At 42.1% G+C, this 24,257-nt stretch overlaps 1 protein-coding gene across 1 annotated transcript in view; it reads left to right on the top strand.

Annotated features, from left to right (window-relative positions):
- The window catches only part of b3gat2 (beta-1,3-glucuronyltransferase 2 (glucuronosyltransferase S)), a 62,246-nt gene that overhangs the window by 25,033 nt on the left and 12,956 nt on the right, over positions 1-24,257 (top strand). Inside the window, exon 3 of the mRNA XM_063040290.1 lies at positions 21,547-21,691. Within this exon, the coding sequence (XP_062896360.1) occupies positions 21,547-21,691 (145 nt within the window). The remainder of the gene's footprint in view (positions 1-21,546; positions 21,692-24,257) is intronic.

The following is a 24,257-nucleotide window of genomic DNA, read 5'->3' as shown; positions in this document are numbered from 1 at the left end:
ACACATCAATGTCAGATTGTTTAACAGTTTTTGTCAGAATTCATTTATCTACTGTTCATAGCAAACCTTCAGAGTAAGGTACAAATGTATAATCTACAAAGGTACTAAAATTGCAATGCAAGGTACTTTAATAGGTTTCAATAGGTACATTTAATGTCAGAGAAATGTATGCAATACACATCCTGAAATTCTTTTTCTCTGCAGACATCTGTGAAAACAGAGAAGTGCCCCAAAGAATGAATGCCAGTTAAAATATTGGAACACCAAAACACCCCCAGCTCCCCGCTCCCATTCACAAGCAGCAGCAAAATAATGAACTCCACCCTCCCACCCCCACCAGCATGGAAGTACCAGCACCCTCCACCGAGCACTCAAGCATGCAGCAAAGCATCATTAAAGGCACAGATTTGGAGTACCCCAAAAACTACTTGTTCACCCGGTATTTCAACATACCACAGGCTCTTTCTCTCCCAAATAAGGGAAAAAGAGGTGTCCCCGTTTCACAGTGAGAGTGGAGGCACAACAAACAACTGGCTTATTTATGATGTTAAAAGCCTGTTGTGCCGCTTTTTCCGAACTCTGCATCCAGAGAGTCGGCACCAAAAAGGCGCAGCTCTTTGGATGCTTAACCGACAGCAGCTAGCCCACTGCTCCCAATGTTCAGTGTTCTCCCATGGTGCTTCAGTCAGAGGCACCGGCCTAGAATCAGCCCATCTCCTGAGCCACGAAATCCCAGAACCTTGAAGGCGCGCTAACCTTCCAGGCTGCGTCCTTGGGATATCAAAAAGTGGCCGGTTGTGAGGCCCTGTGAGTGGGTCCCATTCCCACAAAGAACCAAGATCAGAGTGTAACTCCAGATCAGGGTCTTCAAAAGAACCTCCCACACCCTGAAAAGGAGAAAAAAGAGATATCAAGGATAGAAATAAAGCTGTTTCCAAAGATGCAAGCAAAGGAGTTGCCATTTAGCACCATCTTGACTTCGCCCCACCTTCATACATTGCCTTACCTTGCTTCTGGTTCCTTGTCCTACATTTACAGGTCTTGGCTATTTCTAACGGTTTTGGATTGAGGTAATCTTTCTACAAGGCAACTTCCAAGCTGTATGGTGTGAGGAGATCTGTCAGCACACTGTACAACCAGACTAACCCCCAGCAGGACCATTGATTTGGGTCTTTATCTTCTGTGATGTTGTTCACTTTGAAGAATAGGTCTCTTTGCTTGATATTCACATTGTCTAGTCCTTGAACTCATTTATTGGCTATGTCGGACACTTTGTAATTCATTCAGATGAGTCATATTACCCCACTTGTATACAATGCTGAGTAATCCATTCACCCTGGTGTACTGTGCTTTGCTATGCACTCTCAGTGGTATATGCACGGTGATGAATAAACCAGATTCCTCATGAAAAATTAGTTTTGGTGTTAAAGACACATTTTGGACTTGCAAGTGAGAGTCCCCAATGTCTGTCATCAAATCTGAATCAACTATTCTTGTCTGAGCCACAGCATAAATAGGTAGTGATTTATTTAAGACCATAAAACATAGGAGTGGAATTAGGCCATTCAGCCCATCGAGTCTGCTTTGCCATTCCATGATGGCTGATTTCTTTCACTCTCAACCCCATCCTCCTGCTTTCTTCCTGTAACCTTTGACACCATGATTAATCAAGAATCTTCCAACCTCCGCTTTAAATATGCTTTATGATTTTACCTCCATGGCTATCTGTGGCAATGAATTCATAAGACTCACTACCATCTGGCTAAAGAAATTCCTCCTCATCTCTGTTCTAAATGGAAGTCCCTCTATTCTGAGGCTGTGCTTTCTGGTCCTAGACTGCCCCACCTTTCCACATCCACTCATTCTAGGCCTTTCAATATTTGATAGGTTTCAATGAGATCCCCCCCACATTCTTCTAAACTCCAGTGAGTATAGACCCAGAGCCGTCCAACTACCTTAACCCTTTCATTCCTGAATCATTCTTGTAAACCTCTGGACACTCTCACAAATGCCGACACATCTTTTCTTAGATAAGGGGCCCAAATCTGCCGACAATGCTCCAAGTGTGGTCTGACCAGTGCCTTATAAAGCCTCAGCATTACATCCCTGCTTTTATATTTCAGTCCTGTCAAGATGAATGCTAACATTGCATTTGCTTTCCTCACCACCCACTCAACCTGTAAGTTAACCATTAGGGAATCCTGCACAAGGACTTCCAAAGCCCTTCGCACTTCTGATTTTTGAATTTTCACCCTTTTTAGAAAATATTTTATGCCTTTATTTCTTGTACCAACATGCATGGCCATACAGTTCCCTACACTGGATTCCATCTGCCATTTCTTTGCCTGTTGTCCGAATTTGTCCAAGTCCTTCTGCAGGCACCCTACTTCCCCAACACTGCCTGCCTCTCCACCGATCTTTGTATCATCCGCATAATTAGCCACAAAGCCATCAATTCTGTAATTGAAATCATTGAAATATAACGTAAAAAAGAAGCCGTCCCAACACCGACCCCTGTGGAGCACGACTAGTCACCAGCAGCCATCCAGAAAAAGCTTCCTCTATTCCCACTCTTTGCCTCCTGCCAGTTTTCAATCCATTCTAGTATCTTTGCTGTAATATTATGGGCTCTTGTTTAGCAGCCTCATGTGTGGCACTTTGTCAAAAGTTTTCTGAAAATCCAAGTAAACAACATCCACTGACTCTCCTTTGTCTATCCTGCTTGTTATTTCCTCAAGAAATTCCAATCAATTTGTTAGGCAAGATTTCCCCTGGAGGAAGCCATGCTGACCTTGGCCTATTTGTTCTTGAAAACCCTTGTTTGTTTACAAGAACAAACCCTTGTTATTTAACATGTTTCCTCAAATCATTTTGTCACGGCGACTTGTGGTATATAGTCCAGTTTCCTCATTATCTGAGGCCTCTTCCCAAATGCAATATCCTTACTTCTGTTGGTGAGCTGTTGGGTAGGATGAATGTCTGTGGCACTGCTGCATTGTAGCACGTGGCATGGTTCTCATGTCTCGTCCAGATCACAGAATGAACCAATACCGAGGTTGTCCCAGCCACTCGTTAAAATCCCAGTAAAAGCCACCCAATAAAACCCCACTTTGTGATGTTCATCTTGTTTTGCAAGACTTTTGCTCATCCACAGCATCTGTAATGATTCAGGGATGGGACGGGACGTGACGTGACCTTGGTTGCCAGTGTTAACAGTTTAAGTTTCTGTCCCTCTTTTTAATCTACTTACTTTTACCCAGATTACTGTGAGTGCCTACATCCTTGATATTTCTTTCAAGAGTCGGACTTTATGTTATCATATTCAATATCTTATTGTTTTAAAACCATATCTAACATGCTCATTATTGATGAGTTGCCGATCTGGACAGCTTTGCTTTTTGCTGATACAAATTTTGACCATTTTGACCATTGAAGCCCTGCCATCTTTCACCCACGCATTGCAACCCTAAACTGTTTGAGTCCATTTATTGAATTCAGAAACTGTTTCTTATTATACCCCTGTATCTCCTTCAACAGAATCTCATTCATTTTCCTCTCTTTAAAGTTGCTGCCTTCACAGGTCTACCAGTTTCTCAGGGTTCTTTGGAATCCTTATGTACCCCTATAAACTGGATTTTCTTTTTGCTTCGTTGCTCTTGCTAAAATATGCAGCTTTTCACTTCCACATAGTTTTCAATGGCCATAGTTTGTCTATTTCTTCACTTTGTTAGTGAACTCCTATACTGACACTAACTTTGCATTTTGATGTCAATACCAGCCCCTTCACTGTAGCGTGTGATGGGATGAGGTGCAGTTTCATATTATATAACTCTTCTCAATTTGAAAAACAAGCATATACTATACTGCTTTCTTTTCCTTTGGGAGTCATGTCCACATTTTCACTGTTGCTACCATCATTAAAATTTCATGCCATCTATTGTTAATCAAACATCATTTGAACACTCATACAGTGCTAACAATTACCCTCATAAATGCCTTCATTACAATATCAAAAAAAGCCAGAAAGTTAATCAAACATCTGTGTTTTTAATCTAAACATGCTCTCATTCATGAATTCATTCTTTTCTAAATGCCCTTTCCTTTAGTGCTGAATTGTTGATTCAGAATGTTTTCCGTTGGTCTGGCTTGCCGGTATTTATTGGGTTTAACTTTTAAATTCAGGGTACGAGGCAGTTATTGTCCTGTTATCTGTAATTGGCCCCAGGAAAGATTTTGCCAGAGGCTCTTCAAGTTAGACTCTTCCTTCCCTTGAATTAAAATTTCAACTTCAAATTTCAAAGAATTCAAACTGAGAAGAAAAAATTCAAAGACCATAACATTAAAAAAAAGAGTAGATTAGGCTGCCAGCCCTTCAAGCATGTCTTGCCATTCACTGTAATCATGGCTGATCTGTCCCAGGCCTCAGCTCCTCCAGTTCCCCATGGCCCTCTATATCCTGATCTTTCAGACATTTAACTACTTTCTTTAAATACCTCCTTTCATCTATTGTCTATAATCATCTCTGGTGGATAATTTTGGCGATTCTCTACTCTGCACAAGCAAATTCTCACAAAGCCCATTTTTAAATGATCACCCATATAACCAAGTCAAGACTTTTCTGCTGGTGGTAAAATGTTGATATATATGCTGTCATACCTCCTTGGTAACTTATTTGTTTCATTTTTCTAAATTCCTAGGAATGCAGAGCCGAATTCATAACTTACATGATAGGACAGTACTCTCATCCCAGGATTTTGCCTGGTGAATTTCCTTTTGCACTGCCTGTAATATTATCATTATTTTTCATTAGAGACCCAAAGTTGTGCACAGTACTTACCTATTTTTAAACTCCAGCCCCCTTGCAGTAAACACTAATGCATGTTGTGAGGTCAAATATGAGGAAAGTAAACAATAGAAGGTAGATGGATCAAAGGGTGCAAATCCATAGATGTCAAAGTGGCATTACAACTGTATCGCATAGTAAAGAAGGTAGATGGCACTCTAGCCTTGGTAGGTTGGGGCATTAATTATAAAAGCAGAGATGTCATAATGTAGTTGTATAAAAACTTTAGCTTGGTCACACTGGAACAAAACGTGGTGTTCTGGTCAGCTCATTACAGAAGGATGCGGAGGCCTTGTGGGGAAGTGCAGAAGAGCTTAATAAGGATATTGCCTGGATTAGAGAGTATTTAGCTAAAAGGAGAAGTTGGCCAAGCTTAGATTGTTTTCTCTGCAGCATCAAGGATGAGGGTACCTCATTAAAATACATCAAATTATGAGAGGCATATATACAATTGATACTCTTTCAGAAGCTATTTTTCCAGGACAGAAATGTCAAGCAAATGCATTTAAAGTGAAGGGGAGGAATCCATGCTAATATATTGCCTGTAATTTGATGTGCACTGATTCTGTTTAATAAATTCAAAATCAGGTTTATTTTCATTGACATATGCCATGAAATTTTCTGTTTGCAGCAGCAGTACAGTGCAATACATATGCTACAATATGTAAAATAAAGAAGTAGTACAAAAAGAGTGAAAATAACGAGATAGTGTTCATGGATCATTCAGAGGAGAAGAAGTTGTGCCTAAATCATTGCGTGTATCTTCAGGCTTCTTTACCTCCTGCTTGATGGTAATAATGAGATAACGGTATGACCTGGGTTGTTGAAGTCCTTTAACAATGGATGTCACCTTTTTGAGGCTTCGCCTTTTGAAGATGTCCTCACAGCTGGGGAGGCTTGCCTCCAAAAGGGAGCTGGCTGAGTTTACGACCTTATGCAGCTTTTTCTGATCCTGTGAATTGTCCTTTCCATAGCAGACAGTGATGCAACCAGTTAGATTGCTAGAGTCTCTTGTGACAAACAGTACAGTGCAAAAGTCTTAAAGGCTAATTTATACTTCTGCGTCAAATCGACACCGTAGGTACTGTGTCACCGCGAACCCAATGCAGTGCCTACGTGGATCCCTACATTGTAGCCTGATGCACACCTCTCCCAAAATGTAACTACACATCGTGGCAACGCAGACCGCAACAACTGTAATTGGTCTGCTTGGTAGCATCGCATTTCCTCCTACGTTGCAATAGCTTCCCATTGGGCGACTGAAGGGCAGGGAAGGAATTCTGGCTGCAATGCTTTCCATAAAGCTTTACAGACCTCCGAAATTATGGAGGACACATTTCGCTTGTACGAAAAAAGACGCTCGCTTTAAACTTGTTTACCCCGAGAAAGACTACCATGACCGTGAAGCCTTCCATGGGCAGGTGTGTGCGCATGCGTGACGCGCGCAAATTGCAGAGTGACGCAGACACACCAACGCACAAGTATAAATGCTCACAACGGCGTTGCCCACTTGCATAGGTTATGGCGCAAGCTTGATGCACAAGTATAAATCAGCCTTTAGACATCCTAGATATGGATCTAAATCTCACACGGTACTGTAGCAAATCTTCTCAAACTCTGAATGAAGCTAGTGTGCCTTCTTCATAATTGCACCAATATCTTGGGCCTAGGATAGATCTTCAGAGATGTTGCCACTCAGGAACTTGAAACTGCTCCTTTTCCATTGCTGACCCGCCACCCCCATGAGTGTACTTGTGGGGGTTCCCTTGGCTTCCCCCTTCCTGAAGTCCACTATTTTGCAACACCATAACCTGGTGACCTATCTCACTCCCGTACATCTCCTCTTCACCATCTGAGACTCTGCCAACATCACTGAATTTGTAGATGATGTTAGAGCTGTGCCTGGCCACATAATCAGGGGTGTAGAGCAAGTGGAGCAGGGGCTAAGCACATATCCTTGACGTGCACCTGTGTTGACTGTAAGTGAGGAGGACATGTTATTTCTGATCTGCACTGTCTGTGGCCTCCCAATGAGTAAGTCAAGGATCCAGGTGCAGAGGGAGATACATCTGCCCAGGTTTTGAAGTTTATTGATAAGTACTAAGGGGATGAGAGTGTTGAATGCTGAACTGTAATCAATAAATAGCGGGCTAACATGCACCCAGTGGCCCCTTTTTTCAGTACACCTGCTCACTAAAGCAAATATCTAATCAGCTAATCATGTGGCAGCCACTTAATACATAAAGGCACACAGACATGATAAAGAAGATTCGGTTGTTGTTCAGAACAAACATCAGAATGGGGAAAACAAGTGATCTTTGACTGTGGAACTATTGTTGGTGCCAGATGGGGTGGTTTGAATATCTCAGAAACTTCTGAACTTCATAACAGTCTCTAGAGTTTACAGAGAATATTACGAGAGACAAGAAAACACCTTTTCTGTGGGTGAAAGGCCTTGTTAATGAGAAAGGTCAGAGGAGAATGGATAGGCTGGTTCAAGGTGACAGGAAGGCAACAGTAACTTGAATAACCGTGAATTCCTGTAGTCATTTCTAACAGCTTCTTCCCCCAGGCAGTAAGACTGCTAAACACTCTGCTACCACCCAGCACACATTATTTATGACATTGCCAATAGCAATAATACTGGTAAATATTTAACTAGATGTTGTATGTGCACTTTATGTCAGCTTGTACATCTACAGAATACATTTTTATCTGTTAATATTATTTTATGAGCTGTATGTGATATATGGACTGTGTTTTGCACCTTGGTCCCCAAAGAATGATATTTTGTTTAGCTGTACCTATGAGTCAGGTTGAATGAAAATGAACTTATTAGGTACAGGAGGTACCTAAGTGGCCACTGAGTGTAGATGTTGCTGTTGTCCAGATGGCTGAAGGCCAAGTGGAGAGTCAGTGAATTTGCAACAGTTGTAGACCTATTGTGGCGGTGTAAACTTCTCTGGCAGTTTATTGGACGTCTTCTAAGAGCCCATATGCACCACATCATGGATACGGATAGGTAACTGATGACAGCCCATATGCACCACATCATGGATAGATAGGTAACTGATGAGAGCCCATCTGCACTACATCATGGATACAGATAGGTTAACTGAATGGACAATGATCTGGTAATGGAGCAAAATGTGGGGAAAATGTGAAATTATCCATCCTTGCAAAAATAAAGAGAAACATATTACATAAAAGGTGAGAGCCTGCAGAGTGCTGAAAACAGGAGAATCTAACAGACTGCTGTTGTATCCAACTGTTTAATTGTTACTTTCTTTGAAGTTTTTACACTTAATTATCTGCTTTTATTTTAAGTAGCTCTTATATACATGTAGTAGTTTAATATATTTCTGAGTGGCCACAGTATCGATATGTAGGTGTTCAATGTATACCCTCGTGGTTATATTGGTATAATTCTGGAAAGTTCTGGAAGCTTATTTGAATAAGGGCTATCTCATTGGTTGACTCTTACCTACGAATTTGAATAAAATTTTCCTTGTGGTGTATAAAAATAGCTGACTATGAGGCAGTGCCATCTTAGTCTCTTTGTCTTTTAGTTTTTGTTCTGCCTTCTGCAACTAGCTTCAGCTCCATTTTAAACATAGAAACATAGAAACATAGAAAATAAGTGCAGGAGTAGGCCATTCGGCCCTTCGAGCCTGCACCGCCATTTATTATGATCATGGCTGATCATCCAACTCAGAACCCCACCCCAGCCTTCCCTCCATACCCCCTGACCCCTGTAGCCACAAGGGCCATATCTAACTCCCTCTTAAACATAGCCGATGAACTGGCCTCAACAGTTTGCTGTGGCAGAGAATTCCACAGATTTTACTGTCTGTTTCAATCTTTCTTTTGTTCTGTCTATGCTTAATAAATTAATAGTGAATCAACATGTTTTGTGCCCCTTTCCTGACTTCTGAAAGAACTTTGGATTAAAACATAAGAATTCAGCAATTGGTATGCTTAGCGGCAGGATATTTTGCAGTTTAAGGATTTAGAACAATTGCAGACAAAGTAAATTTTTTAGCCTACAACAAAAAGGGTAAGAACTTCATCAGTTCCAATTTGTCTGAGAGAAAAACTTGTTCTGGATTAAGGGAAAAACTGCATTGTTACAGTATTTTTTTGAAAAAACAGATCTGTAAAGAAGAAATGCAAGCCAGTAGAGCCACATGCAAACTAGTAGGGCACCGACTAAATACGCAGGCTGATAGAGCATCAAAAAATTTTAAAACGAACAAGCAGCAGAGCATGGATTAAGAAAAGTGAAATGCATGCAAGCCAGTAGAGTGTGTGAGAAAACTTAAATACATACAAGCTGGTGGAGCACAGAGGAAACTTAAAATTTCAGTTACAATCAATTAATACTTCGAAATTGTGGTTAAAGTAATACAAAGTACGGATGAATTAAGATCGAATCAAAACAATGGCTAAAGTCTTCAAACCTACTAAGAGCTCTTAGCTGAATAAAACATCTCAGTTTGAGAAAATTAATGAAAAAGTCCAGATGATATTTACAAGCAGTTTCAAGTTTATTGAAATTCAGAAAATGGCTGAGGGAAAGGAAAAACTTAAACTGGCTGCTCGTGATTTTGAGTTAAGACCACAGTCTTTTTGAGTTTGATCAAATGTGGAAGCAAATTAAAAAGTTAATGTGGTGGGTAAAGACTTTTACTAGTCAAAAGAAACTCGGTTTGCGATAAAATACAGAAACAACATGATAGAGACAGAAAAATGTCTAAAGGGCAAATGTCTGTAATTAACCGAACAAGTGAAAGGTAATTCAATCAAAGTGCATTGTGCGCAGCTCAGAAGCAAACAGAAACAATATGTAGAAACTGAACAGGGATCAAGTGGACATTTCTGCTGCTGATGCTTACAGTGATTCTGACAGTGACACTATGTCTGAAGTTCCAACCTGGGAAACACCCCCGATATTGAACAGACTCTGGAGAGAGCAAAACCATCCAAGCTCCAAAGAATTACAAGACATGGACACTACAGTGACCCCTAGTGACTCAAGTGAGGATGTTAGTAATGAAACAAGATTGACAGCTATGTTACAGAGGGGTAGCATCTCTGGTGTGGGAGCATGTCACGTCCTTTTCAAGGTGGTTAGTCCACCTTTGGTCCCCACCTGGCACTCAGCTCTCACCTGTGGCTCCCCGTAGCTGTTTGCATGTGACAGCGGCCACACCCCGGGCAACAGCTTCGACAAGCCGGCTAAACCAGGTGAGGGTAGCCGACGGGTCTCAAACCCTTGGTGAGATAGGGAGTTGTCTATCCCAGCATGTGAAGACAGACTCCAGTGGATTGAGCAGATGAGACCAATAGAAGGTCCATCAGTCAAGAAGGCAGTCTCTGCAAACATCGTGGAATAGGTAGAGCAGGACAAGACACAGAAGACGTCCTGGTCATCCACTGCACCTAGTCCCATCTCCAACCATCTTGACTCTGGCTTGTCACTAGATCCAGATCAGAATTGGGAAGAGAGAGTCAGACTGATGCTGCGCAACTCTCCTTCACTTAAATCCAAATCATGCGCGAGTCTCGACACCATCATAATGGTGTCAAGATCCTCATCGACGTTCACAATGGACAAACACACAGTTTAACACACAAATGCTGAAGGAACTCAGCAAGTCAGACAGGATCAATGAAAATGAATAAACAGTGGACATTTCGGGCCGAGGGGGAGGTAATAGGCAGGTGAGGAGAAGAGGTAAGAGGCCAAGTGGGGAATGGAAAAAGAGGGAAGGGATGGGGTAAAAAAGAAGAGAAAAATATTATCAGAAGGAGAAATCAATATCTATGCCATCAGATTGGAGGCTAACCAGATGGAATATGTTGTGTTACTCCTCTATGCTGAGAGTGGTCTCATGGTTGCAATAGAGGAGGCCATGGACCAACATGTTGGAACAGGAATGGGGAGAGGGGTTGACCACCAGTTTTGCAGTGTTACAGCTTGTTCCAATAAAGCCCAAGGGAATGAAGACATGCAGGACTGAAGGCGAAATCATTGCTAATCAATGCATTGACAAGCTAAACCCTCTGATGAGATCCATCAATTATTGCCCAACCACTCATCAATCTGCTGAAAGGCAGTGAATGCTCAGACAACCCTGTAACTCTTAATGAAGAACAACTGCGAATGTTTCAAAGACATTGTGTACTGTATCTGCATTAAAAATCCCTGATACAAGTAAATAGTTTACCCTATCTGTTAATGAGAAACACATGAGTCTCTGTGGGTGGAAGTAAGAAACAGGAAGAGGTCAATAACTCTACTGGGTGTTTTTTATAGACCACCCAGTAGTAACAGGGCCTTTGAGGAGCAGATAGGAAGACAGATTCTGGAAAGGTGTAATAATAACAGGGTTGTCGTGGTGGGAGATTTTAATTTCCCAAATATTGATTGGCATCTCCTCAGAAAAAAGGGTTTAGATGGGGTGGAATTTGTTAGGTGTGTTCAGGTAGGTTTCCTGACACAATATGTAGATAAGCCTACAAGAGGAGAGGCTGTACTTGATCTGGTATTGATCCTGGACAGGTGTCAGGTCTCTCAGTGGGAGAGCATTTTGGAGATGGAGATCGCAATTCTATCTCCTTTACTATAGCATTGGAGAGGGATAGGAACAGACAAGTTAGGAAAGTGTTTAATTGGAGTAAGAGGAAATATGAGGCTATCAGGCAGGAACTTGGAAGCAGAAATTGGGAACAGATGTTTTCAGGGAAATGTATGGCAGAAATGTGGCAAATGTTCAGGGGATAATTGCGTGGAGTTCTGCATAGGTACATTCTAATGAGACATGGAAAGGATGGCAGGATACAGGAACCGTGGTGTACAAAGGCTGTTGTAAGTCTAGTCAAGAAGAAAAGAAGAGCTTACGAAAGGTTCAAAAAACTAGGTTATAATAGAAATCTAGAAGATTATAAGGCTAACAAGAAGGAGCTTAAGAATGAAATTAGGAGAGCAAGAAGGGGCCATGAGAAGGCCTTGGCAAGCAGGATTAAAGAAAACCCCAAGGCATTCTACAAGTATGTGAAGAGCAAGAGGATAAGATGTGAGATAATAGGACCAATCAAGTATGACAGTGAAAAAGTGTATATGGAACCAGAGGAGATAGCTGAAGTACTTAATGAGCACTTTGCTTCAGTATTCACTACGGAAAAGTATCTTGGCAATTGTATGGATGACTTACAGCAGATTGAAAAGCTTGAGCATATAGACATTAAGAAAGAGGATGTGCTGGAGCTTTTGGAAAGCATCAAGTTGGATAGGTCTCCAGGACCAGATGAGATGTACCCCAGGCTACTGTGGGAGGCAAGGCAGGAGATTGCTGAGCCTCTGGCAATGATCTTTGCAACATCAGTGGGGACAGGGGAGGTTCTGGAGGATTGGAAGGTTGCAGATGTTGTTCCCGTATTCAAGAAAGGGAGTAGAGATAGCCCAGGAAATTATAGACCAATAAGTCTTACTTCAGTGGTTGGTAAGTTGATGGAGAAGATCCTAAGAGGCAGGATTTATGAACATTTGGAGAGGCATAATATGATTAGGAATAGTCAGTATGGCTTTGTCAAAGGCAGGTCATGCCTTATGAGCCTGATTGAATTTTTTGAGGATGTGACTAAACACATTGATGAATGTAGAGCAGTAGATGTAGTGTGTATGGATTTCAGCAAGGCATTTGATAAGGTACCCCATGCAAGGCTTATTGAGAAAGTAAGGAGGCATAGGATCCAAGGGGATCATGCTTTGTGGATCCAGAACTGGCTTGCCCACAGAAGGCAAAGAGTGGTTGTGGGTGGATCATATTCTGCATGGAGGTTGGTAACCAGTGGTGTACCTCAGGGATCTGTTCTGGGACCCCTGCTCTTTGTAATTTTTATAAATGACCTGGAAAGGGAAGTGGAGGGATGAGTTAGTAAATTTACTGATGACACAAAGGTTGGGGTGTTGTGGATAGTGTGGACGGCTGTCAGAAGTTACAGCAGGACATCGATAGGATACAAAACTGGGCTGAGCAGTGGCAGATGGAGTTCAACCCAGATAAGTGTGAAGTGGTTTATTTTGGTAGGTCAAATATGATGGCAGAATATAGTATTAATGGTAAGACTCTTGGCAGTGTGGAGGATCAGAGGGATCTTGGGGTCCAAGTCCATAGGACACTCAATGTTGCTGCGCAGGTTGATACTGTGGTTAAGAAGACATTTGGTTCATTGGGCTTCATCAACTGTGGGATTGAGTTTAGGAGCTGAGAGGTAACGTTACAGCTATATGGGACCCTGGTCAGAGCCACTTGGAGTACTGTGCTCAGTTCTGGTCACCTCTCTACCGGAAGGTTGTGGAAACTATAGGAAGGGTGCAGAGGAGATTTACAAGGATATTGTCTGGATTGGGGTGCATGCCTTATGAGAATAGACTGAGTGAACTTGGCCTTTTCTCCTTGGAGCGACAGAGGATAAGAGGTGACCTGATAGAGGTGTATAAGATGGTGAGGGGCATTGATCGTGTGAATAGTCAGAGGCTTTTTCCCAGGGCTGAAATAGCTATCACAAGAGGGCACAGTTTTAATGTGCTTTGAAGTAGGTACAGAGGAGATGTCAGGGTTAAGTTTTTTTTACGCAGAGAGTGGTGAGTGCATGGAATGGGCTGCCGGTGATGGTGGTGGAGGTGGATATGATAGAGTCTTTTAAGAGACTCCTGAATGGCTACATGGAGCTTAGAAAAATAGAGGGCTATGGGTAAAGCCTAGGTAGTTCTAAGGTAGGGTCATGTTCGGCACAGCTTTATGGGCTGAAGGGCCTGTATTGTGCTGTAGGTTTTCTATGCTTCTAGCCATGACATAATCCTATGAATACTTTGAAGAATATATACCCTATTATATTTCAAAACTTAGATTTTGATTATTTTATATTTAATGTAAATACCATAAGTTTTTCTGCCTCTGAAGTCCAGGATGGAATTATTCTAAATGTGTTCTTTAGATTCAAAGGGGGAATTGCTGGATCTGACTGGTGAATTGTTATTTTCTTTGCAGTTTAACAATTATCTGTTTTGTATTTTAAGTAATTCTTACATTAGTTATGTTAGTAGTATATGCAGTTATTCAATGTATCCTCTGGTGGTTACATTGGTATAATTCTGGAAGGTTCTAAAGGTTCTCTTGGTATTGCATTATTTGAATAAGGGTTATCTTATTGGCTGACTGTTATCTGTGATTGAATGGAATGTTCCTTATCAATGAAAAATAAAGGCAGTGCCATCTTAGTCTCCTTGTCTTTTACTCTTTGTTCTGCCTTCTGCTACTAGTTCCTGCTCCCTTTTACTGTCCATTTTAATTTTGCATTTGTTCTATAAACCCTTAATAAAATGATCATGAAGCAACAAGTTTTGTGCCTCCTTCCGAACTTCTGAAAGAAACTTGGGTTAAAACATCAGAATCCTACAGTACATAATACTGCAAGTCATAAGGGAAGCTAACAAGATTATTGATTATTGAGAGGGACATTAAATACAAAATTGGAGAGGTTATACTTCAGTTATGTAGAACTTTGTGTCTATATTTGTGCAGTACTGATCTCATTTAATTTTCTTAAAGGCAAATATTGATAAGCAACAGTGCGAAAGTTTACTACAAGTAAATGCAAATGTGGAATTGATGTGATCTTTAATAAATAGATTCTGGCATGGTTCCGGAGGACTGGAAGATTGCAAATGTCACTCTGCTATTTAAGAAGGGGGCAAGGAAGCAAAAAGGAAATTACAGACCTGTTAGCTTGACATAGATGGTTGGAAAGTTGTTGGAGTTGATTGTCAAGGATGAGATTACAGAGTACCTGGAGGCATATGACAAGATAGGCAGAACTCAGCATGGATTCCTTAAAGGAAAATCCTGCCTGACAAACCTATTACAATTTTTTGAGGAAATTACAAGTAGGCTAGACAAGGGAGATGCAGTGGATGTTGTATATTTGGATTTTCAGAAGGCCTTTGACAAGGTGCCACACATGAGGCTACTTAACAAGATAAGAGCCCATGGAATTATGGGAAAGTTACATACGTGGATAGAGCGTTGGCTGATTGGCAGGAAACAGAGAGTGGGAATAAAGGGATCCTATTCTGGTTGGCTGCCGGTTACCAGTGGTGTTCCACAGGGGTCTGTGTTGGGGCCGCTTCTTTTTACATTGTACATCAACGATTTGGATTATGGAATAGATGGCTTTGTGGTTAAGTTTGCTGACGATACGAAGATAGGTGGAGGGGCCAGTAGTGCTGAGGAAACAGAGAGTCTGCAGAGAGACTTGGATAGATTGGAAGAATGGGCAAAGAAGTGGCAAATGAAATACAATGTTGGAAAGTGTATGGTTATGCACTTTGGCAGAAGAAATAAACGGGCAGACTATTATTTAAATGGGGAACTAATTCAAAGTTCTGAGATGCAACGGGACTTGGGAGTCCTCGTACAGGATAGACTTAAGGTTAACCTCCAGGTTGAGTCAGTAGTGAAGAAGGCGAATGCAATGTTGGCATTCATTTCTAGAGGAATAGAGTATAGGAGCAGGGATGTGATGTTGAGGCTCTATAAGGTACTGGTGAGACCTCACTTGGAGTACTGTGGGCAGTTTTGGTCTCCTTATTTAAGAAAGGATGTGCTGACATTGGAGAGGGTACAGAGAAGATTCACTAGAATGATTCCGGGAAGGAGAGGGTTAACATATGAGGAACGTTTGTCCGGTCTTGGACTGTATTCCTTGGAGTTTAGAAGAATGAGGGGAGACCTCATAGAAACATTTCGAATGTTGAAAGTCATGGACAGAGTGGATGTGGCAAAGTTGGTTCCCATGATGGGGGAGTCTAGTACAAGAGGGCATGACTTAAGGATTGAAAGGCGCCCATTCAGAACAGAAATGCGAAGAAATTTTTTTCGTCAGAGGGTGGTGAATCTATGGAATTTGTTGACATGGGCAGCAGTGGAGGCCAAGTCATTGGGTGTATTTAAGGCAGAGATTGATAGGTATCTGAGTAGCCAGGGCATCAAAGGTTATGGTGAGAAGGCGGGGGAGTAGACTAAATGGGAGAATGGATCAGCTCATGATAAAATGGCGGAGCAGACTTGATGGGCCGAATGGCCGACTTCTGCTCCTTTGTCTTATGGTCTTATGATCTTATTCAGTAGTGGAGGAAGGTGTGCAGCCCATTCCTGCTCCTGGTTTGTATATTCTTTTGTTTTCCACTGGTTATCCCTTATCTATTCTGCTAGTTACAACCAATTAGTTTATCTCCTTCCCTATTTTGGTTAGGATTGAGAAGGTTTGAAGTGAAATCTCCTACATTATTTCCACTAACTTGGTTGTTTACCCATGTTTTTACCATTCCAGGTGCCCCAAAATGCCTAGTCTTTGGGTGGGCTGAATGATTTGATGGTTGAACTTGTCGGCATATTGCCAGTGTTGCCTTGGGCAGGTTTGCTGCTTCTCTCACTGCACTTGTCAGTGCAACAAAGTATCTTACAAGTTTTCATTAAAAGAACATTGAACTGGGAGGCCTGCAGGAATCTGAAGCCCAAACATATCTAGTAACATTGTGGTCAAAACACAAGGCATTTTTTTTAATGTTCTTTCCTGTTAAGTATTTTTGTTATCTGAGACATCAGTTGTTGACTTTCAACCCTGAATTAACAAGAAACACTGTTAGCAAAACTTTGTAGCCGGGAAAGACATCTTGTAGCAGGAAGGTTTCCTGAACAGCATTGCTACTAGACAAGCCCTTCCCATGCTCAAAAGACATCTATTGATCATCATGAGTGGCAGTGCCTTGGAGAGCCACAAAAATGGCGATATGTTCACATGTGGCTCATCTACTTGCTCCTCCAAGCAATCTGGAAGACCTTGGTTCAAACGCTAAAGCTTCTTGAAAGGAATGCTCTGGAAGGTGCACATCAACAACTTGTGACTTTAATACCTTAAGGTACATTGCAGGAATATGATCAAACAAAATGTGAGACCAATCACAGCTGGAGGTGTCTGATCAGATGACCCAAAGCTTGGTCAAAGTTGAAGGTTTTAAGGAGCTTTCCAAAAGAGGAAGAAGTTGGTGCTTTAGGATTCAAATCCAGAATTACCCACAGCTGCCTTGGGATTGTGTCCACCAAAGGATCATTAATGTGAGGAATGTGATATATCCGAGTGGTTCCTCCAATGTAGTGATCTGTTTATGGGCTCCTTTGATAAAAGCTAGTGAGAATTGGTGTACATAAGGGAGTAGCTAGGAGTGAGATTTATAACCAGAGTGATACTCCAGATTGCTAGTTTCCTAAACAATTTGTATGAAATTATGTAATGCTCTTCATCTATTGTGAATGACACTTGGCAAGCCTGCAGAATTTTTGAGGGAATTATAACAACTTTTGAAGTTATCAGTGTATCAGCGGGCAGCTGCTACTGTATCCTCATGTATTCCCAGCTCATATCTGAAAGATGAGCTGGGATTTTAATTGCTCTCTGAACAAACTGCAGAACAACACATGGCAGTGCAAAACATGCTTTGCTCTGCACTCTATTTAAACAATGGCCCATTTTCTTAAAAAAAACTTCTAAAAACAACTTGCCTCATATACAGTTCAAATAGATAAATTCATTACAACAGTGCATTGAGGTAGTACAGAATAAAACAGTAACAGAATGCAGAATAAAGTGCCACAGTTACAGAGAAAGTACAGTGCAGATAGTCATTAAGGTGAAGGATCATAATGAAGTAGATCGTGAGGTCAAGACACCATTTTATCAGGGACTATTCAACAGTCTTATAACAGGACTATAGAAGCTGTCCTTGTACATACACTCAGGCTTTTGTTTCTTCTGCCTGATGGACGAGGGGAAAGGAAAGAATGTCCAGGGTGGGTGGGGTCTTTGATTATGCTGGCTGCTTTACTAAAACAGAAGTTCTGTAAAACAACGCTTTCCACCTCTCATTGCTTTCTGTCTTTATAGCAGGGTTCTGTGAGAGAATTTGTGAAGATCCATGTATCAAAGAGTTTAAATCATACTTGGTCAAGCATGACCTTGTTTTTAACCAACTCCTCTGGCTGTCCTTACGCAACATGCACTCAGTGGCCACTTTGTTTGGTACACCTGTCCACCTGCTTGTTAATGTAAATATCTAATCAGCCAATCACGTGCTGGCAACTCAATGCATTAAAAGATGCAGACGTGGTCAGTTGTCGTTCATCAGCACGGGGAAGAAATATGATCTAAGTGACTTTGACTGAAATGATTGTTGATGCCAGAAAGGGTGGTTTGAGCATGTCAGAAATCGCTGGTTTCCTGGGATTTTCACGCACAACAGTCTAGAGTTTACAGAGAACGGTGCAAAAAAAACCTGGTACAATGTAGGTAATCTGGTTGTTCAGTCTCTGCCACATGTTCTCCAGCACAACAGAGCATGCTCTTGTGTACTACATCTCCCTCTTGAACGAATTTCCTCCAGGTGTATTGAGTGCAATGTCTTCCTAGTTTTTAGATGTAATATTGAATTTCTTCAGGCTGACTTTGATGTTATCTTTGAAATGTTTCCTTTGCCCACTGAGGGCCTACTGATCTTCCTTCAACCCGGAGTAAAGGATCTGTTTGGGAATACAAGAGTTTGGCATCCGGATGACATGACCTATCAATCGGAATTGGTATTGCTTTATTGTAGTGGAGATGCTGTTCATGTTGGCCTCCTCCAGTGTGCTGGAGTTTGTTTATGTGTTTGCCCTTCCAGCTGATGCTCAATCTTTCATAAGGATCTTTGGTGGTATTGTTCCAGGGCTCTCAGGTACCGACTGTAGATGCTCCATCATTCAGCTCCTCATTGTAATGTAGGAAAGACAATTTAAATGTAAGCTTACAAACAATTAACATGATAGTTTCTGTTAATACTTGTACTCTTTATATGGTCCTGATTAACAATCACTCTCTGATTATGAGCAATATTGAATATGAGAACCCGATGCACAAACTTCAAAACCTCCTTCATTAAAATTCAATATGAATGGGAGAAAGTCAAGATCACCTAAAAGTTTTTGTATCACATGCAGAAAGAAAGAATGCTGTGGCTGTCACCTCTCCATCCAAAAGGCCCTTAGGGGCAGTTCTGTCTTTTTGCATTTTGTCACTGGTCAGATCTTCGGGTGCTCCAGTTATTTTTACAATTAAGCATTGCCAGAGATTATAAACAGAAGAAATTCTGCAGATGCTGAAAATCTAAAGTACTCTACAAAAGTGCTGGAGGAACACAACATGTCAGGCAGCATCTATGGAAATGAACAAACAGTTGATGTTTTGGGCCGAGATCCTTTTTCAGGACTGGAAAAGATGGGGGAAGATGCCAAAATAAAAAGGTGGGCGGTGGGGGAGGGAGGGAAGAAGGATAGCAGAAGGTGATAGGTGAAGGCAGCTGGGTGGGAAAGGTAGGGGGCTGGAGGGGAGGGAGGGATGGAGGATAGCAGAAGGTGATAGGTGAAGGCAGCTGGGTGGGAAAGGTAGGGGGCTGGAGCTAAAGTAATCTAATAGGAGAAAGGGAAGGTGGAGAGGTGAGAATAGGTAAGAAGCCGGAGTTGGTAATAGAAGAAGAGGGGAGGGGGAGGAGATTGTTTTTCCCAGAAAGAGAAATCAATATTCATGCCCACTCTTGGTTGGGTGCTCTCCAGACAGAATATAAGGTGTTGCGCCTCCACCCTGAATGTAGCCTCATCATGCTAATGTCGAAAGAAACAAAAGTTTTGTTTGGGCCTGGTCTTCAAGGGCTTTTATCCTTAATCTCACAGAACTTCCACAAGCACTACTCAAGCAGTGGTATATCTCTGAATCGGTGACTGTCTTTGAGGAAAGAATGCTGCCAAGGAATGGAAAGTGGTCTAGATTTTCAAGGGCCATATCATCAACTTTTATGGAGAGCTGGATGAATGGCAATTCGGTGGTGGCGAATGTAATCCTGACATAGACTTCCAAGCTCTCTGACATATATTTTCAAGACATAGCTGACCCAAAAAGTACTTACCGATATTGAGGTTATTGCATGGCATGTTCTCAGCAACAGCGTTGTTGAATCAGAACCCTTCACAGGACTGCATCATTGTGCCCACCCTATTTGCCATCTTTATTACTCCCATCCCTCACCCCTTTGGCCAAGACCTGCCACAGGGAATCCCAATCATACATAGAATGCACAGCAATCGGCGGAAGGAGAAGAGAAGCAGCGTGCCGCGCGTGCGCAGCCCTCCGATGAAAAATATCTGTTAAATAGGGGCTGTGGACAATTCTGATTTGATGAAGATGGATGTGAAAGCACAGAGGAACATTTGGAAAAATTTCCGAAACGCTCGTCTGCTGCTGTCGTTACTGCGCGGTCGGGAATCTTTCGGAGGGTAGGCCTCAAAATCCCCGGCTTTTCCCACTGTTGGCGACCGAGAAGGAGGTCGAATCCTTCAGAGAGTGATGGTGCTCAGTACTTGGTGTCGGAGAGCTGATCAGAGCTCAAAGTTTTAGGATGACTCGGAGTCGGACCGTGGTCGGGTATGGCCGGGAGAGTTTTTCTTCCTTCTCTCCGTCTGCGTGAGATGTGGGACATTTGAGAAACTTTGAACTTTTACTGTGCTCATGGACTTCTTCATCAAGTTGTGGTATTGTTTCACTGTTGTAATTATATGTTATAATTATGTGGTTTTGTTAGTTTTTTTCATTCTTGGTCTGTCCTGTGTTTTGTGATATCACACCGGAGGAAATATTGTATCATTTCTTAATGCATGCATTACTAAATGACAATAAAAGAGGACTGCGTGTCTTCATAATCTAATCTAATCATTTCAACCTCAAGCAGTTCAAGGCCAAGAACAAGGTCAGCACCACCACTATCATGGAGCTTTAGTATGTAGTTGACAACGCCATCACAGCACGCTCTGAAGAATACCTTCAAAGTATGTAGTTGACAACGCCATCACAGCACGCTCTGAAGAATACCTGATGGCCTTTGCCAAGACATAAAAGGCCCAGGGTCACGTATATGTCACCATTTACAGAACAAAGCTTACAATAGAATCACAAAGATTGACAAAGAGCAAAAGAGGACGAGCTGCAAATACAAAAAAAAGGTAAATAAGTAATAATAGGAAATTAAGTCCATAGGCTGTGGAATCATTTCAGAGTTGAGGTGAGCTATACTATCTGTGCTGCTTCAGAAGCCTGATGATTAAATGGTAATAATCATTCTTGAACCTGGTGGTGTGGGACCCAAGTCTCCTGTATCTCCTTCCTGGTGGCATCAGCGAGAAGAGAAATGGTCTGGATGGTGGGGGTCCTTGAGGATGGCTGCTGCTTTCTTGTGGCAAACCTCCTTCTAAGTGTGCTCAGTGTTGGGGAGGGCTTTAATAGGGATGTGAGCAAGCTAGTGATTACTTCCCTGCACGTGAATGTACACAGTATGTTGACCAACCAGTTGCTGAACAGTGTGCATCAGATGTGGATTGACTCAGTATCATCTGCCAGAGGAGTGTTCAGAAGTAGGGAGTGGTCCCAAAGCCTTTTGTACAACTGAGGACAGGAAAAATGTTACTGTATTATCCAACTATATCATTCACTTCTTCTGCTAGTGAAGGCAATTCCTGCACTTGCTGGTTAATCATTTGCTTGCCTTGGTGCTTTTCTAGATGCGTTACACCAAAAAGGTGGCTGTCTGGCCGGTGGGATTGGCTGGGGGCCGTCGGTATGAGCGGCCACTTGTGGAACAAGGCCACGTGGTGGGCTGGTATACAGGCTGGAGACCAGACAGACCCTTCGCCATCGATATGGCAGGTAGGCAAACACCAGCTCCATTACATTTAAAAATGTTCAGTGAGTCATTCTGGTTTGAAGCTCATACCTATTTTCTGCATTCACTAGTATCAGAGAAATGGTTTTGGTTAACTTTTGCCCAGGCACTCTGGCTTAAGTAACATACCTTTGCTCATTGCGGCCAAAAAGTCCTATTTTAACTTCATTAGACCACAATACATCAAGCTTGTTTAGATGTTCCTTTGAACCTTTTGAATAGAACTTTTTGGCTGCAATGAGCAAAGGTATGTTTGGAGAAAAAAGGGTGCAGAATTTCATGAAAAGAACCCCTCTCCAACTGTTAAGCACAAGGGTGGATCGATTATGCTTTGGGCTTGTGTTGCAACCAGTGGCACGGGGAACATTTATTGGTGGAGGGAAGAATGAATTCAATTAAATACCTGCAAATTCTGGAAACAAACATCACACTGTCTGTAAAAAAGCCGAAGATGAAAAGAGCATGGCTTCTACAACAGGATAATGATCCTAGACACACCTCAAAATCCACAATGGACTACCTCAAGAGGCGCAAGCTGAAGGTTTTGCCATGGCCCTCACAGTCCCCTGACCTGAACATCATCGAGAATCTGTGGCTAGACCTCAAAAGAGCAGTGCATGCAAGACGGCCCAAGGATCTCACAGAACTAGAAGCCTTTTGCAAGTACTGATCATGCAGAGTGCCAAAATTTTTGCTTCAGGCCCTTTTCCATTTTTGTTATTTTGAAACTGTAAAAGATGGAAATAAAATAAGTTTTCTTGCTTAAAATATTAAAGAAATGTGTCATCTTTAACATTATGCCTTTTGGAAATCAGTTCATCTTTTACTCGCCTAGTTATTCACAGTAACAGAAATTTTGGCCAGGGGTGCCCAAACTTCTGCATGCCACTGTACATGGGTGACACGTGCCAATTTCCCATGGGGTCCCCACCACACAGTTGGTTCCCCAACACATTTGTGCATGCTTCTCATACTCATTCCCCTAATCCTTACACATGCACTCCCTATTGCTCTGCAGGACACCGGTAGAATATTGGTAATTCCAACACAAGTTATGGCATCATTTTTGCAATCAATAGGTTTCAATGGGTACACTTAATGTCAGAGAAATGTATACAAAATACATTCTGAAATACATTTTCATAAACATCCACGAAAACAGAGTGCCCCAAAGAATGAATGACAGCTAAATGTTAGAACCCCAGCTTCCCCCTCCCATGCATAAGCAGCAGCAAAGCAACAACCCCCCCCCAAAAAAAAGCAACGGCACCCCCACCAAGCAGTCAAGTGTGCAGCAAAGCATCAATAAAGACACAAACTTGCAGTACCCCAAAGACTACCAGGTATTCAGCACACCACAGGCTCTCTACCTGCCTAATAAGGAAAAAAGAGGTATCTCCATTTCACAGCGAAAGGGGAGACATAACAAAACAACTCGCTGATTTATGGTGTTAAAAATCTGTTGCGTCGCTCCTTCCAAGCTCTGTGCCCAAAGAACTCAGGTCTCTGGGCACACAGCCAGCTTGCTGCTTTCGATCGTCCATCTCCCACAAAACACCAGTTTTCTGCAGCGGCACCAGCCTCATGTCTGCCCGCCTCCAGAGTCACAAAATCCTGGAACCCTGAAGGCGCTAGTCTTCTAGACCGTGTCCTTGGTATATCAAATACCAGCCAGTCATGAGACCCTGAGAGCGGGTCCCATTCCCACAAAAAACTGAAGTCAGCATGTAACTCTAGATCAGGGTCTTCAAAAGAACCCTGAAAAGAGAAAAATAGAGATATTAAAGATAGAAATTGAGCTATTTCTGAAGATACAAGCAAAGGAGTTTCCGTTAAGTGCCTTCGTCCTCCTAAGCTCAAAATTGATTGCAGTCCATTTTCGATTCATTCAAAACCTCACAAAATTAAAAAATGTTGAAAATACTACATTAAAACATAGAATAGTACAGCACAGTACAGGCCCTTCAGCCCACAGTGTTGTGCTGACCCTCAAACCCTACCTCCTATATAACCCCCCATCTTAAATTCCTCCATATACCTGTCTAGTAGTCTCTTAAACTTCACTAATGTATCTGCCTCCACCACTGACTCAGGCAGTGCATTCCACGCACCAACCACTCTCTGAGTAAAAAACCTTCCTCTAATATCCCCCTTGAACTTCCCACCCCTTACCTTAAAGCCATGTCCTCTTGAAATTGAACAGTGGTGCCCTGGGGAAGAGGCGCTGGCTATCCACTCCATCTATTCCACTTATTATCTTGTACACCTCTATCATGTCTCCTCTCATCCTCCTTCTCTCCAAAGAGTAAAGCCCTAGCTCCCTTAATCTCTGATCATAATGCATACTCTCTAAACCAGGCAGCATCCTGGTAAATCTCCTCTGTACCCTTTCCAATGCTTCCACATCCTTCCTATAGTGAGGTGACCAGAACTGGACACAGTACTCCAAGTGTGGCCTAACCAGAGTTTTATAGAGCTGCATCATTACATCGCAACTCTTAAACTCTATCCCCCGACTTATGAAAGCTAACACCCCATAAGCTTTCTTAA

Source organism: Mobula hypostoma, chromosome 2 (assembly GCF_963921235.1).
Source record: "Mobula hypostoma chromosome 2, sMobHyp1.1, whole genome shotgun sequence".
In the NCBI taxonomy this organism is placed as follows: Eukaryota; Metazoa; Chordata; class Chondrichthyes; order Myliobatiformes; family Myliobatidae; genus Mobula; species Mobula hypostoma.
Note: the sequence above shows the minus strand (reverse complement) of the source record. Positions and strands in the feature narration are given on the sequence as shown.